The sequence below is a fragment of the Pecten maximus genome, chromosome 8, assembly GCF_902652985.1.
Source record: "Pecten maximus chromosome 8, xPecMax1.1, whole genome shotgun sequence".
Taxonomy (NCBI): Eukaryota; Metazoa; Mollusca; class Bivalvia; order Pectinida; family Pectinidae; genus Pecten; species Pecten maximus.
Window position 1 is genome coordinate 4,093,407 of NC_047022.1, and position 17,921 is coordinate 4,111,327.

Here is a 17,921-nt window from a genome sequence, read left to right on the forward strand (position 1 = left end):
GAGAGAGAGCAAGAGCGAGAGAGAGAGCGAGAGACAGAGAGACAGAGAGACATAGAGACAGAGTAAACAACGACCCGACCGGGACTCGAACCCTGGACCTCCGAACCCAAGACGGAGGGGGGCAGGGGGCATGGGGGCATGGGGGACAGGGGGGCAGGAGGGAGGAGGAGATAGGTATATATAAAGTTAAATGACTGCATCGGGAAGGAACGCGACCGATAAATGTTTGGAATGAATTCAAAAATAATCAAGAATTAAGTTTTTATTGTTTGATTATAGGAAAATGGCATAAAAAGAAGGGGGTGGTGGTTAGGAAGTGATACTAGTAATTAGTCGAATCTTTTCGACCTTCTCAAGATGTTTTGCACAACTTTGGCGATTTTTATATTGTCAGCTGAGGAAATATTCCTGTCACCATTACAAAGTACATCTACATTAGCAGGACCGTACCAGGTTAAATCAGCAATAAGAGTTCCTCTTAAGTTATTGTACAGGGGACAGGTAAGGAAAAAATGATGGGGATCTTCACAGGGATGTCCACATTGACAAGCAGGTGAATCAACGAGATTGGCTCTAAAAAGATCATAGCTTAGTGCTCGATTTCTTATTCTGTTGTGTGAAATATTTAGTTTTCGAGGACCAGATAAAACGCTTGTCATATATACCGTTTACTGTCATAGATTTTTTTAGATTAGATTTGAAGGAACTTAAAGTAGGCGAGTTTCTGATAGTGTTATTTAAGTCATTCCACAGTTTTGAAGTAGAAGGAAAGAAAGAGTTTTTTTTTTATAGTTATAGACGAAAGTGTTGTTCCCTATAAATAAATCTGCATTTCGTAAATTATAAGGAGCTATGTTGGTAGTAGGTCGATAAGAAAAGTAGGTGCCAGATTATTGACTATAGAATAAAATAAGGAGAGTTTCCGAGTCGGATCCGGACTATCCGGAACCCGGTACATACTAAAATACAAAATTAATATTTTCCGGACTTTCTTATAAATTCTATGGTCATATACAGTACAGCATCTCTTCTCTTCGAAAGGGGTAACCAACCGGTTTCTAGATATAAGAACTGTTTTTGTGGATATGGGAAGCCCTGTGACTATTATTGCGGCCTCTAGATTTATCTTTTCTAATAACAATGAATTTGTTGTACCGCAGTTGTCCCATACCTCACATGCATAAGGTACATTTTTTTCAAATGTGTTCCTGTTTAAGATAAGTTTTAATTTACAGAGGGTGGCTATATATTTAGTTACTTTATTGACTATAGATTCTACATGTATGTTCCACTTACAATCATCGGAAATAATGACTCCTAGGTGTTATTTTAATCGAGGTATTGTCGAATGTAAAGGACGGAACAAAAGGAAGTTGTCTAGTTGATATTACGAGGGCCTCGGTTTTATTATGATTAAAGGACATCAGCCATTCATTGGACCAAATTTCAAGTTTTAATAAGTCGCGCTAAGCCTCCTTCTCAATAAGGTTGAAGTCATATGACGTGTAGGATAGAGATGTATCGTCAGCGAAAAGCCCAGATATAGATGAAAGATTACAGGAAATATCATTTATATATAGCAGAAAGAAAAGTGGACCAAGAACTGACACTTGTGGAACACCAGCATTGAAAGGCTTAAGGGTTTGGTTTGGTTTGGTTTGGATCATTTTGTTCAACGTCCTAATAACAGCTAAGGTCATTTAAGGACGGCCTCCCTGTTCATGTTAAGTCTCCTTGTGATAGGCCGGAACATTTGCCGATTTATAGTGCTACCTCACTGAAGCATACTGCCGAAGACACCCAACAGCACACCGCACCCGGTCACATTATACTGACAACGGGCGAACCAGTCGTCCAACTCCTAATAGGCTGAGCAGGAGCAGCAACTGTCTGGGCCAGGGGACAGAACCCAAAGCCTTCCTCACAGCGGCGAACGCTCAACTAAAGGCCAAAAAGTGAGGCATTGTCAAGGGAGACATTAGGAAGAAAAAAGTTGTTCAGAAAGAAGAGAATAGATAATATCCCAAATTTAGTCGCCTCTTACGATCATGCAACGGGGGGCAGCAGGTACAATTCTTACGCCCTACAAGGCTTAAGAGAGGAAAGTGAATCATTGATAAATACAGCTTGTTTTCTTTTTGAAAGATAACTAGTCACCCAACGAAGAAGAGGTCCAGAGATACCATAATTGTTGATGTTGTCTACCGATGAGTGGGTCCCATTTACACTAACTAGCTGGGATCTGTTTTCTAAATAGGATCTGAACCAGTTACAGGATTCTACACCAATGGTTTTTAATTTTTCACACAGTATAGAATGGTTAACTGTGTCAAAAGGTTTTTGTAAGTCCAATAGGACCATACCAGTAAATAGACCTTTAGATGTTTGAGTATAATGTAGTCGACCAGGTAGATGAGACTAGAGTCAGTAGAGTGTGATTTCCTGAAGCCAGATTGGAAATCATACAGAAGATTATTTTTTACAAGAAATTGTTCTAATTGACTATATACAGCTTTTTCTATTTTTTTTTTTTTTTTTTTTGACACAGTGTTAAGGATGCCCACAGGTCTGTAATTTTTAGCCTGAGGTTTGTCCTTCTTTTTAAATAAAGGGATGACTTTAGCTGTTTTAAGATCACCAGGTACTATACCATCAGATATTGATAGATTTATTAGGAAAGTGATAGGAGTTTCAGGGTTCACCCTAGACCCAAAAATCATGGGCCATTTTGATTACATTCAGAAATCGTATGGGCCAAAACACAGGAATTTGAAGAAACTTGTAAGTTTTGTTGGGACATTTTAGATAATATGGAGCAAACGGCCACATGGCCCCCTCCAGAGTCATCCATGGAATTTTGTTTACTGGTGCAGCATCAGGTACTATACCATCATATATTAATAAATTTATTAGGAAAGTGATAGGAATTTTGATTATTGATGCAGAATCCCCGCAAAAAGCTGACATTTTGGCCCCAATTATTCCTCCAAATTTGGCAAGTTAATGTCACAGGGGTCTAACACAGTAGGCTTAGATTGTATAATGATTTATTCGCCATAGCCAAGAGGCACAGTGACTTGATATTAGGTCTGTAGCATGCTGGGGTGAAGGGCTACCAAGTTTGTTCAAATGAATGATCTTGACCTACATCCAAGGTCACAGGGTCAATTAGGCTAAAATCTTTAAACAACTTCTCAACAACCAAGAGGCACAGGGAGTTGATATTTGGCCTGTAGCATGCTTGGATAAAGCGCTAAATAGTAGGTGTCAAATATGTGACCTTCACCTACATTCAGGGTCACAGGGGTCAAATAGGCTTAGATTTTATCATGACTTATTCTCAATAACCAAGAGACCCATGCAGGGAGTTGATATTGGGTCTGTAGTATGCTTGGGTGAAGGTTTACCAAGTTTGTTCAAATAAATTACCTTGACCTACATCCAAGCTCACAAGGTTCAAATAGGCTTCAATATTAGCGATGATTTCTTCATAGCCATGACTCGGAGACCTGATTTTAGGCTCGAATGAATACTGGAAAATTTATTGACATTAATTAAATGGTAATCAGTTTAGTACACTTTATTTACAGAAATGACCTAGACAAAATTTCAAAGTTGCTGTTGAATCAGGTTAGCGATACAGGCCCACTGGGCCTCTTGATAAGTGTTCAAGCTATAAGGTCTTTTTGGGTTTAGTAGGATAAAAAAAAATGTCAATTTTTGGTTTCTATATGAGTCGGTGTTATCTCCCTTTAAGTAACTTTGAAGGACAACACCTTATCAAGTGTGTATTGTTCAGTAGCATTTTGTACCGTGTGTATTTTATTGATAAATATATATTTGTGTATGGAGTTAATATTCTGAAATAATGTTTCATATTTTATACAGAAAAGGCATTTTATTTATGGTATGTAAAATTTCTCTGTGACAAAGATGGGTCTATGTTATATGACATTAATGGATCTTTGTCATATCAACAAGTTTGTGTGACATTGATTAACTTTGTTATATGAACTGTCGCTGTGACACTGTTGTCTTTCTTAGACGAAAGAGTCTCTGTGATATTGATTTGTCTTTGTCATATGGAAGAGTCCCTGTGACATTGATGTCTTTGTCATATGGAAGAGTCCCTGTGACACTGATGTCTTTGTCATATGGAAGAGTCTCTGTGACACTGATGTCTTTGTCATATGGAAGAGTCCCTGTGACATTGATGTCTTTGTCATAAGGAAGAGTCCCTGTGACACTGATGTCTTTGTCATATGGAAGAGTCTCTGCGACACTGATGTCTTTGTCATATGGAAGAGTCCCTGTGACACTGATGTCTTTGTCATATGGAAGAGTCCCTGTGACATTGATGTCTTTGTCATAGGGAAGAGTCCCTGTGACACTGATGTCTTTGTCATATGGAAGAGTCCCTGTGACACTGATGTCTTTGTCATAGGGAAGAGTCCCTGTGACACTGATGTCTTTGTCATATGGAAGAGTCCCTGTGACATTGATGTCTTTGTCATAGGGAAGAGTCCCTGTGACACTGATGTCTTTGTCATATGGAAGAGTCCCTGTGACACTGATGTCTTTGTCATAGGGAAGAGTCCTTGTGACACTGATGTCTTTGTCATAGGGAAGAGTCCCTGTGACATTGATGTCTTTGTCATAAGGAAGAGTCTCTGTGACACTGATGTCTTTGTCATATGGAAGAGTCCCTGTGACACTGATGTCTTTGTCATACGGAAGAGTCTTTGTGAAACTGATCTCTTTGTGATACAGTTCTAAGAGTCTTAATTTCTTTTCTTTTTTTGTGTGTTCCAGAAGAGTTTCTTTAACACTGATCAGGATGTGTCTATAAAATATTTATTCATTGTACGGTTTTGTAGAATTTAAACAGTTTACTGTTACTGTAAATAAAAGTTTTTTTCACATCTCACAAATCTCATTTTTAGTGTTGGGTGAAGCTCATCCGTGGAATTCTCATTGAACAAATCATAGGTCTATTGTGTAAGGTAGCATACACCCTTAAGGGAAATAATTCTAGTATACATCACTTGTAAATTGTATATCACCACCAGGATTAAAGAAAACTTCAACAACTTCTTGAATTATTTCATATTTATTTTCAACATTCAACAATTAAAAAAAAAACATGTTACTGCAGCCATATATCAAGTTATATCAAACTAGATTTTAAGAAATGTATATCTGTAACATATATTTAAAATCTTTTCAGACTAGATATTGTAAATTGCCAGAGATATTTGTAAAAATTGGATCTAAAGTAACATACTTTATTGCCATATATATATATATATATATATATATATAATCTGATCAGATTAGATGTTTGGAAATTGCTTAAGATATTGGTAAAATTGCATAAGAATGAAATACATCGTAATTTGAAGGGGAAAAAAGAGATTAAAAAATGTGTCTGGTTTAACTGATAATAAATCTTTTAATAAATATTTTAGAAAATTCAAAAATGAATATACGTTGTCAAACTTAACAAATGCAGCATATTTAAGATTTTGTGGCTGGGTGACCATGTATTTGTATATGAGATATATAAACCTGGAACCTATAATTATGTACAGACCAACTATTATTGATTTTAATATTGACAGTGTCTGATTTACAGCAGGCCAAGTTTACGGACATATTCCATCCACGCCAGTGACTTACGAACTTACAACTTTTCACGGTGTGCCAGAGGTTCGCATCCTGTTCTGTAAATCACATCCTGTCTCCCACCTCCATTCCCATTTTCAAAAGTATACAGTATTGTCTATTAGAATATTAAATGTATATTTCAATCAAATATCTATCTAAAATAAAATCAGTTTTTCAGTACATAAATTTATAAAAAAAATCTAAAGTGTGTAAATCAAATTTTGAGTAATCTAATTCAAGAAATTAAAAAGAGCTAAGATAAATGATTAATTTGTAAATGATATTTACAAAAGCTATTTCTTTCATTAGAGCATACTTATTTTTATTTGTTATAAACTAAATGACAAAATTTATATTCAAATAATATGACTAGCAAAATTAAAAACCATTAACTGCTGGGATATTTCAAACCTTGCAAAATCTTATTACTAGTATAATATTCATCCTGAATACTTAATTTCTGCGTCATATACAACAGTGCTTTCTTTCCAAATGAAGTCCGTGCTAGCATTATAATAGATTTCAGCCGTGGAATTTAGTAGAAAAGGCTACATGTTGCTTTATATACAAGACAGAATATTGTATTATTATTGTTTGTATGTTGTGATGTTTGTGTACGATGTTATGATTTCAAGTTCCTCGGATGTTTCCTATTAATTCACATGTCTGCTTTGATGGCTACACCATGAGCATAACATTTAAGGTGGCCGGGTGGCACAGTGATAACACACTTGCCTTTCACCTTGGCGGCCGGGGTTAGAGTCCCCGATCGGGTATGAAACGACATGGGGTCACCTGCCAACACACTTGAATTTCACCTAGGCGGCCGGGGTTCGATTCCCCGATCGGACGTGAAAAGGTATGGGGTCACCTGCCCGACCTCGTGGGTTTTCCCCGGGTACTCCGGTTTCCTCCCACAGTAAGACCCCTCGCGCGCTTCCATCCGGGCCAACAAGAGTGATTAATATCAGTTGATACAACTTGTTTCGCAATTGTTGTGAAATAAATAAAGTTTACATTGCATGAACATAATTCCAACAGGGATGTACATGTATATTGAGTGTATAGATTACCACCACCCATCAATTCCATTAAACAAGCTTGCTACATTTGATGCAAAATTTTTTTATTTTTTTTTTCGAAATTGTTTGCTCTATACCAAAACGCACAAGTTTATTTCTAAAGCCTTTTCTGAAGTTGCGGAACTGGACTGGACTGAAGCCGGTTGCCAGGTAGCTCAAATGGTGAAGAGCGTCCGTCGATAGTTCGGAGGTCCCGTGTTCGAGTCCTGGACTGGTCGTTGCATTTTTCCTCTCCTGTTACATTTGACGCCCAACTAACAAATACCAAAGGTGGTCAAGGGCCGTGTGTGTGTCTTCGGGGTCGAAGTCTGCGTTCAAGGAGTGAAGAATGTGGCAGAACTGGATTGGGCTCAGCACCGGTGGCCAAGTAGCTCAGGTTATCTTTAAGCATCCGTCTGGGGTTCGGAGGTCCAGGGTTCGAGTCCCAGTCGGGTCGTTGTATTCTCTCTCTCTCTCTCCCTCTCTCTCTCTCTCTCTCTCTCTCTCTCTCTCTCTCTCTCTCTCTCTCTCTCTCTCTCTCTCTTGTTACTCTAACTTAAAAATGGGAAAGTTTGGGCAAGTATTTTTTCCCTATAAAATGGTTTGTAAAGGCTAAGGTAAATAGTATATGTGATTGAATTATCCTGCGAAATTCCCTCGAATTCCAACATCATACTAGAACTATATTTTAGAGAAACGCGAGCTCTGATAGAAACAAAACTAATTGAATCATTCTCATACACAATGAAACAGATTTCCACATTTCTTTTTAGGAAGTTCTAGTTGTCAGGACGAAATTTTTTATGGACATCCAAGTATCATTTTTTACCTGTTATGAAGATCCCGGTCCATGTATTGTTTTTTTTTTTTTGAAGGCCAGTGACTTGTTGAGTATTCATTGTTCGACCCCGTTTTGTATCATATACAGTTCATTGATGCATATAATCATATAGTATTCATATTCTGAAATTATGAATGATATTTTATACCGAAATTCTATATTATTTATGTTACCTAGACTTATTCTGTGATATTAATGCGGCTTTGTAACATGGCATGGTCTATGTGACAATGCTGTGTCCTTGTCGGACGAAAGAACATTTGTGACATCATGTTTCTTTGTATATTAGAGTTTTGTGTAATATTGATATGCCTTTGTTAGATAAAAGGGACTCGGATGACTGACATTGCTGTCTTTGTATATGACAGAATCTGTGATGTCAATATGTCATATGACAGAGTCTGTGATGTCAATATGCCATATGACAGAGTCTGTGATGTCAATATGTCATATGACAAAGTCTGTGATGTCAATATGTCATATGACAGAGTCTGTGATGTCAATATGTCATATGACAGAGTCTGTGATGTCAATATGCCATATGACAGAGTCTGTGATGTCAATATGTCATATGACAGAGTCTGTGATGTCAACGTGTCTTTGTCATATGACAGATTTTATGATGTCAACGTGTCTGTCTGAAAAAAGATTCGCTGTTACATTGATTTGTCTTGGTCATATGAAAGAGTCTGTGGTATTGATGTCTTAATTTGTGATTCAGAAAAGAGTTTCTTTGACACAGATCAAGATGTATCTGTAAAATGTTTGTTATTCATTGTACGGTTTTGTGTAATTTAAACATGCTACTGTTACTGTCTGTCAATAAAAGTGTTTTTGCAGCTCACTTATCTCATAGCATTGTTGGCCATCGGATGAAGCTCTTCCAACGAGTTCTGATATTGAAGGTAGCATATGCCCTTAAGGGAAATGACTAGCATAAATCACTTGTACATTGTGCACCACCAGGATTAAAGAAAACTTCAACAACGTAATGAATTATTTCATATTTAATGTTCAACAATCAACAAATTAAAACAAAATAACATATTATTGCTGCCATCTGTAAAGTTATACCAAACTAGATGAAAATGCATTTTTGTAAAAATTATATCTAAGTAAAATACATAGCTGCCATGTAGATTAATTGATCAGACTAGATGTTTGGAAATTGATAAGTGTAAACATTGCATTTGAAAAAATACTAAATGTTTGGATATTAATAAGTGTGCAATTTGTATCTAAAATAAAACACATAGCTGCCATATAGATTTATCAGGCTAAATAGAAATTGATAAGTGTACAAATTGTATCTAAAATAAAAAATACATACCAGGTAGCTGCCATAAAGATTTATCAGACTAGATGTTTGGAAATTAATAAGTGTACAAATTGTATCTAAAATCAAATGCATAGCTGCCATAAAGATTTATCAGACTAGATGTTTTGAAAATTATAAGTTTACAAATTGTATCTAAAATCAAATGCATAGCTACTATATAGATTGATCAGACTAAAGTTAACACAAAAATGAAAAATATTGTAATTTTAAAAATGTATCTGACATAAATGATATAAATTCTTAAAGAAAAAATTGCAGATTTTGGAAAAATATCAAATGTTAAACTACTGTATATATGTTATGTGTCTAATATATGAGAGATACAACAATTAAAACCCAGTTTAAATTATAAATTTACTGACTATTATTGATTTTAATATTGACAGTGTCTGATTTACAGCAGGCCAAGTTTACGGACATATTCCATCCACGCCAGTGACTTACGAACTTACAACTTTTCACGGTGTGCCAGAGGTTCGCATCCTGTTCTGTAAATCACGTCCTGTCTCCCACCTCCATTCCCATTTTCAAAAGTAAAATATTGTTCATAATGATTTGATGTATATTTCAATTAAATATATATTTAAAATGAAATCAGTTTTTCATTTAAACTGAATTCATGTGACTTAATGAAAAACTTTAATCAAGTATAAAAATTTATTCTGAAGTAATTGAATTTGAGAACTTAACATAGCTAAGATAAATGATTAATTGTATAATTATCATTTACAAAAGCTATTTCTTTTGCTGAGTGCAGTAATGTTAGGAGTAAAATTTAAAACCAACAGGAATGTTATATTTAGTTTCAAGTCTTTAAAAATCTTATTATATTTAATGTTCATCCTGAAAACTTAAAAGGATAATTATACATTTACTAATTATTGTTGATTTTAGTATTGACAGTGTCTGACTTACAGCAGGCCAAGTTTACGGGCATATTCCATCCACGCCAGTGACTTACGAACTTTCACAGTGTGCCAGAGGTTCGCATCCTGTTCTGTAAATCACGTTTTGTCCCCACCCTGTCTCCAAAATACTTTACAAGTTATTCTATAAAAAATATACATATTCAGGATGACATTAAATATAAACCTTCAGAAAATTCTGTTTGTGTATTTGAGAAATGATTCCGATATAAAAATTACTGCATATTTGTATAAATAACACACTAAACATAATTTCTACAAGTTCCAGATACATGTACACATTAACTTAAATGATCATTGAAGGTTACAAAGTGAATGAGGTGGCAGGCTATAAAATTATGTACAGAATTCAATAAAATTAAGTATTAAAATACACACAATATTGATGGCCAAATTATGACAGCACACCTTCAAAGTTGAGGTACAGAGCACAAAGGTGTGCTGAAAATGCATTAAAGCTTATTGAAAATATCACAGACCACCTTCAAAATGAAGGTTAAAAGCGCAGAAAAGTGTGCTAAATATTCATAAAGCAAATTGGTTGGAAATATTAAAATATCAAAAGCTACCTCTAACAAGAAGTTTAAGAAGCTTCAAGCACACAAATGTGTTTGTTTGTTCATTTGAGAATTAATTCTAATAAAAATCTTAACAAAAAAATATATTATTTGTATTTGTAGATTTTGAGCTATGTTAAATTTTCACCAGATACATGTACACATTAACTTAAATACAGATTGAAAGTTACAAAGTGAATGAGTTGGCAGGCTGTACAATTATGTACAGAATTCAATATGTTCACAAGATATATATTAGGTATGATTGATTTGCTGTAAATGCTCAAAGCTTAGTATATATCAATGGTGGAATAGCAGAGGTTTTCTTTAACAATGAGGAAAATTTGGTGACAACATACCTTCAAACTGGAGGTACAAAGCACAAAAGTGTGCTGGAAATGCACAAAGCACAAAAGTGTGCTGGAAATGTACAAAGCCTATTGGTTACATATATCACAAGCCAAAATAAAGGTGTATCAAGCACACAAAAAATGTGCTGAAAATGTACAAAGCACAAAAGTGTGCTGGAAATGCACAAAGCACAAAAGTGTGCTGGAAATGTACAAAGCCTATTGGTTACATATATCACAAGCCAAAATAAAGGTGTATCAAGCACACAAAAAATGTGCTGGAAATGCACAAAGCACAAAAGTGTGCTAGAAATGCACAAAGCTTATTATTTTGAAATATCAAAATATCACAATCCATCTAAAAAATGTATGCTAAAAGCACAGAAAAGTGTGCTGAAAATGCATAAAGCTTATTGTTTTGAAATATTAAAATATCACAATCCACCTCCAAAATGAAGGTTAAAAGCACAGAAAAGTGTGCTGAAAATGCATAAAGCTTATCAGTTTAAAATATTAAAATATCACAATCAACCTAATGAAGGCTAAAAGCACAGAAAAGTGTGCTGAAAATACATAAAGCATATTGTTTTGAAATATCAAAATATCACAATGCACCTCCAAAATAAAGGCTTAAAAGCACAGAAAAGTGTGCTGAAAATGCATAAAGTTTATCGGTTTAGAATATCAAAATATCACAATCCACCTCTAAAATGAAGGCTAAAAGCACAGAAAAGTGTGCTGAAAATGCATAAAGCAATGTAAAAAGGCACAGAGGTGTACCGAAAATATGTAAAGCTAATTAATTGGTTATCACCAGCACCTCCAAAATGAGCTTCAAGCACACAAGTGTACTGAAAATGTGAAAAATAAACTTATTACTTAAAACCACAAGCCACTTCCATACAGTTCATGTCTAGTTTACGCTCATTATAAATTCTACCATGTTTAAAATTATGCTGAGTTCAGGTCTATGGTATGGTTTTTGCTGAGTGCACAGAAAAACAATTTCTTGTAATTCTGTGCACTGCAACTCGGATATCAAATATCCCACACTGTATATGTCTGACTGAGGTGTGGTCTGACCACCAATTCTCACTTCTGGGGCAAGCCAGGAAAATGTTTGCCCTCCAAAAATGGCTGCGAAGGCGTTTCCTCTCTGGATGGAATATTGATAGCTGCCTTGGAATGTGGCCAGATCGAAATCAATGTATCTGAAAGGAAAAGAATTTTTCATATATATACCTGCTACTAACTCACTCATTGTATAAGTTTGTACTTCATATTTGGCTGATTTGTCAAGCATTTGCATTTTATGCTGCAGAAATCATTGTGGTTTAGTTTTCAGTAATTACAGATAGCAAGAAACATTCTTAATAGTTATATGGTCAGATGCTAAAGCTTGTTAGTAATCTTAAAAGTCATCAATATTGATATACATACTTATAAGTCAATATCAAAATTGTCCCCAAACAAATACAGGATTCATTGACACAGCCACAGGGATTATTAATTACTTAAAGTAACATTTAAACTGAAATATCTAAGATACCTTATTCTGAAGTCAGGCGTACTGGTGTCGACAAGGACGTTGTTAGATTTGATATCATTCAGCAGGACGTCTTTGTCATGGATGGCCTGTAAATAAAATGTTAAAATGCTAAAAGAAAGTCAGAATTATGTACCAATACCAACATCATCATCATCATCAACATCATCATCATCATGTTGTTGTTAAACCCTTCAGAAATTATTTTCAGATACAAACAGCCATCATGTGTACCTTCAGAAAACATGCATTTGACATACCCCATTATCCTAAATTGCACCAGCAAATACATCATGCCATCTTTGAGAAAACTTGCCAACTAAGTCAAAATATTCTTTATGCAAACTTTGCATATCTTACAAAGTAATTTTAAGCATTCCTGCTTGCATTATTTTTTTTCCGAAATAATTTCTTACCTTGAGTGCAAACACCAACTGGTAAGCAATATTGATTTTGATTTCAGTGTTAATAACAACATTTGGGTCCCTTCCATTAAGTATGGACCAGAGTGTCCTTCCGTTTCCATAAAACTCCTGTACAAGCATATGTTTTCTTACGTCGGATTGGTCGGGAAGTAATCCATAAACCCGCGGCACAAAACCAGTGTCCTGCAGAATTGACAAAATACTTGATTCATTTAAAATGTCTTGTTGGAGCTTTGTGGAATATTCTGAATGATACACCTTTACTGCTGTTGGGACAGTGTTGTTAGCCATAGCTAGATAAACAGATCCTTTTGCTCCTTTCCCTAACAGATTTAGGAATTGAAACTCCTGATGATTCAACAGGGGGAGATTGGCGTGCCTTTGGAGGATCTCATTCCGCTGTACTGTGTAGTCTATTAACAGAAAAACAACAAAAACTGAAGATTAACTTGTATCAATTAAAACTGGTTTGAAGATGACCTACTTACAATGTTTTTCTTTCGTTTTTTCTTAACTCCAAATATATGATAATATAAACCTACAAGGAAGGCAAATATAAACTTCAAGATCTGATCATAACCAACTATATTGACATAACACTACTTCCTGACATATCACTACCTCCTGACATAACACTACCTCCTGACATATCACTACCTCCTGACATAACACTACCTCCTGACATATCACTACCTCCTGACATAACACTACCTCCTGACATATCACTACCTCCTGACATATCACTACCTCCTGACATAACACTACCTCCTGACATATCACTACCTCCTGACATATCACTACCTCCTGACATAACACTACCTCCTGACATATCACTACCTCCTGACATAACACTACCTCCTGACATAACACTACCTCCTGACATAACACTACCTCCTGACATAACACTACCTCCTGACATATCACTACCTCCTGACATATCACTACCTCCTGATATATCACCACCTCCTGATGTAACACAACCTCCTGACATAACACTACCTCCTGACATATCACTACCTCCTGACATAACACTACCTCCTGACATATCACTACCTCCTGACATATCACTACCTCCTGACATATCACCTCCTGACATATCACTACCTCCTGACATAACACTACCTCCTGACACAACACTACCTCCTGACATATCACTACCTCCTGACATATCACTACCTCCTGACATATCACTACCTCCTGACATATCACTACCTCCTGACATATCACTACCTCCTGACATAACACTAACTCCTGACATAACACTACCTCCTGACATATCACTAACTCCTGACATATCACTACCTCCTGACATATCACCACCTCCTGACATATCACTACCTCCTGACATAACACTACCTCCTGACATATCACTACCTCCTGACATATCACCACCTCCTGACATATCACTACCTCCTGACATATCACCACCTCCTGACATATCACTACCTCCTGACATAACACTACCTCCTGACATATCACTACCTCCTGACATAACACTACCTCCTGACATAACACTACCTCCTGACATATCACTACCTCCTGACATAACACAATGTCTTGACATAACACTATATCCTGACATAACACTACCTCCTGACATAACACTACCTCCTGACATATCACTACCTCCTGACATATCACTACCTCCTGACATAACACTACCTCCTGACACATCACTACCTCCTGACACATCACTACCTCCTGACATCACACTACCTCCTGACATATCACTACCTCCTGACATATCCTGACATATCACTACCTCCTGACATAACACTACCTCCTGACATAACACTACCTCCTGACATAACACTACCTCCTGACATAACACTACCTCCTGACATCACATTACCTCCTGACATATCACTACCTCCTGACATATCACTACCTCCTGACACAACACTACCTCATGACACATCACTACCTCCTGACATATCACTACCACCTGACATATCACTACCTCCTGACATAACACTACCTCCTGACATAACACTACCTCCTGACATATCACTACCACCTGACATATCACTACCTCCTGACATATCACTACCTCCTGACATAACACTACCTCCTGACATATCACTACCTCCTGACATAACACTATATCCTGACATAACACTACCACCTGACATATCACTACCTCCTGACATATCACTACCACCTGACATTACACTATATCCTGACATAACACTACCTCCTGACATATCACTACCACCTGACATATCACTACCTCCTGACATATCACTACCTCCTGACATAACACTACCTCCTGACATAACACTACCTCCTGACATCACATTACCTCCTGACATATCACTACCTCCTGACATAACACTACCTCCTGACATAACACTACCTTCTGACATAACACTACCTCCTGACATAACACTACCTCCTGACATATCACTACCTCCTGACATAACACTACCTCCTGACATAACACTACCCCCTGGCATAACACTACCTCCTGACATAACACTACCTCCTGACATATCACTATCTCCTGACATAACACTACCTCCTGACATATCACTACCTCCTGACATAACACTACCTCCTGAAATATCACTACCTCCTGACATAACACTACCTCCTGACATATCACTACCTCCTGACATATCACTACCTCCTGACATATCACTACCTCCTGACATATCAATACCTCCTGACATAACACTACCCCCTAATGTCAGGAGGTAGAGTTCTTGAATTTAAGTAAACTCACCATAGGCCGGAGTGTGATTCATTGCATCCATCTGATATCTTTGTACCTTTCAGAAAGGAAATACAAATTTAGAAAATAAGATTGGTGAACACAATACATGTATCGAGAGTATGAAGGTAACCTTTTGGTCTATTACAAACATAAACAAGTATTTCCTGTAATGCTCTTTTTGAATTGACAATTTGACTCATTTAGGAAAGTTTTCATTTTAAAATAGGTCTACATTAAATGTTAAAAGTATCCTATGTCATTGTTTGAAAACTGAATGTAATATCAAGAGTACAAAACTTGTAGCTTGTGTTTAGTTTAAAGATTAAATGCTTCAATGTCATGTAATGTTTTGAAGTTGATCATCAATTAGAGTTTCTGATATTTAGAAAGTTTTAATCCAAAAGCAGATGCAATATGTTCAAAATACCTTTGTCAATATAATCTGGAGTTGTTAGGATATAGACAGTTTTTTTTTTAAACTTTTCAGAATTTTAATTTTAAGAAATTACTTCCAAATATAATTCTACCAAAACCATAAACAGAAACAAAATAACAGAGTTAGAAAATGTTTGGTTTGTGATTTAGATCTGTATTCAATAAAAATGACACATGTATGCAAAATATATATATATATATATTTAAAAAAATAAGATAAGAGTTCCTTAGGGCGGTCTACAATATACACCCGTCGAATGTCATATTATATCATATAGTAGTGTTACATGCTATCAGACATTGAAATAAGATCATCACCTTATGAATGGTGGCTTGCTTTAACCCTCATCTTTACTTTTACTACAAAGTCAATGTTTGATTTTCTATCAGTCTGGGGAATTTCGGAACAAAATTCAAATACTGAATTAAACAAAGGGCAATGACTTTTGCAATTTGCAAAATTAGCCAAAATGCATATTGTGTAATACTCCTGTCAAAGACGGGCGTATAAAATCTAGATATTTTCTATTGTTGAGGATAAAGATGTACCTGCTCATTTGGACGACCTTCATGAACATCATTCAGGACGGATGCTGGTATGGACATCTGGAATAGCATTGAAAATATATCAAAACTTCACCACATACCAATCAGTGAATAAAATGTATGACTTAATAAACTAGGGATGGGTATTGATTTCAAATAAATTTAACATACTGGTTCATAACATCAAAATATTATAAAATTTGAAGCTACTCAGCAATGATATTGACCAGATTACAAACATGTCTCCATCAACTCTTCAATTAAGGTATTTATTTCTCAATGTGAATGACAACTGGATGAGAGAATTTGTTTTTAATTTGACCAGATATTGACAGTTGCATTTTTTTTTTTCGTGTCATTTAAAAAAACAACAACTTAAGGATGAAAAAATTGCAACTTACTTGAGTGCCAATATCTTGAGTACTAGCTGTGCTTTCTGCAGCATCTTTTTTGTGGAGGACTCCTGGAACCGACATCTGAAAAGTTGGGAGAGTTAGCCAGTATTAATATACACATATACATTTATTTATTATTACACTTATGTATACAAATATTTGTTTATTATGACAACTTACTTGAGTGGCAATTTCTTGGGTTCTAACTTTGACCTGTGTTTCAGTGCTTGTTGTTTCATGTTTCTTGTGGAGCACACCTGGTACTGAGATCTGAAGTCGGGAGAGTTAAGCAGTATTAATATTTAAACAGGCCCACTTATTCGTTTAAATATTTGTTTAAATATTATGACAAAAAAATAATGATGAAACAAAAAAAGGTAACTTACTTGAGTGGCGATATCTTTGGTGCTGACTTTGGCTTGTGTTTCAGTGCTTCTAAGGAAACCAGTTATTGGAATCTGGAAACGTGGGAAAATACATGGTAATGAACATTAGGCTAACATATGAATTGGTCAGAACATAATCGAGGAAGAGACAGTTCATGACGACTTACATTTTTGACGAGATCTCGGAGAGAGACCTTTGGCTGCATGCTGATGTTGTCTCTTTTCCCTTTGCCATTGAAGACATCTTGAAGGCCTACGTTTTGTGTAAGCAGGCTTGGCTTGTGGTTTGCTTTGGATACTGGAACGTATCTTCCATTGATATATGTGCCCTGTAATTTATAGTAAATGTAAACAAAATTGTACATAAGATGACAAGGACCTAGGAAAATCTAGTTTAAAATCTCAATGAGGCTAAAATTTTGACGGATCCTTAATGCTAAGAGAAGAAGGAAAGGTTAGAAACTAGCAACATGGACTATTTCATTGCTTATTACATTATATTACATTATACTTACATAAAATACGTCAGCATTCCATACACGCTTCAAATATCGAATGTAGTTAATGTTGGTTTGGTTTGCGCTGATAAAATTACTGTGAGATGGAATAAAATACTTCATCTTGTCCGCGTTAAATTTGCCGCACTCTCAACATGAATGAAGTTGTTGCTAGGACTGTTCGGTATTTCTTTGCAGTTTTCTCAAATTCATATGAATAATTTTCCGAATGGA

The 17,921-nt window shown here is 35.9% G+C and overlaps 2 protein-coding genes across 2 annotated transcripts; both read right to left on the reverse strand.

Moving 5' to 3' along the window:
* Positions 1-4,005: 4,005 nt before the first annotated feature.
* On the reverse strand, positions 4,006-9,852 carry LOC117332897 (cysteine-rich, acidic integral membrane protein-like). The gene is made up of 2 exons (XM_033891961.1): positions 9,824-9,852; positions 4,006-4,843 (listed from the first exon to the last, which is right to left on the reverse strand). The coding sequence occupies exons 1-2, from the start codon at positions 9,850-9,852 to the stop codon at positions 4,006-4,008; spliced, it is 867 nt and encodes a 288-aa protein (XP_033747852.1).
* A 27-nt stretch (positions 9,853-9,879) lies between these two features.
* On the reverse strand, positions 9,880-16,988 carry LOC117333371 (probable serine/threonine-protein kinase kinY). The gene is made up of 6 exons (XM_033892637.1): positions 16,811-16,988; positions 16,413-16,469; positions 15,438-15,483; positions 12,704-13,125; positions 12,291-12,376; positions 9,880-11,952 (listed from the first exon to the last, which is right to left on the reverse strand). The coding sequence occupies exons 1-6, from the start codon at positions 16,883-16,885 to the stop codon at positions 11,655-11,657; spliced, it is 984 nt and encodes a 327-aa protein (XP_033748528.1). The 5' UTR covers positions 16,886-16,988; the 3' UTR covers positions 9,880-11,654.
* Positions 16,989-17,921: the final 933 nt, after the last annotated feature.

What these genes read in the sequence shown, in the direction of transcription:
- LOC117332897 (XM_033891961.1), bottom strand. Translation starts at nt 9,852, where the DNA reads ATGGAATATGCCCGTAAACTTGGCCTGCT. An exon ending in GCCCGTAAACTTGGCCTGCT is followed by an intron (nt 4,844 to 9,823) that starts GTAAGTCAGACA and finishes AATATTTTATAG; the next exon opens with ACACATCCTGATCAGTGTTA.
- LOC117333371 (XM_033892637.1), bottom strand. Translation starts at nt 16,885, where the DNA reads ATGTCGGTTCCAGGAGTCCTCCACAAAAAAGATGCTGCAGAAAGCACA. An exon ending in AAGGTCGTCCAAATGAGCAG is followed by an intron (nt 15,484 to 16,412) that starts GTACATCTTTAT and finishes CCTTTCTGAAAG; the next exon opens with GTACAAAGATATCAGATGGA. An exon ending in AGTTGGTGTTTGCACTCAAG is followed by an intron (nt 12,377 to 12,703) that starts GTAAGAAATTAT and finishes TTTTATTTACAG; the next exon opens with GCCATCCATGACAAAGACGT.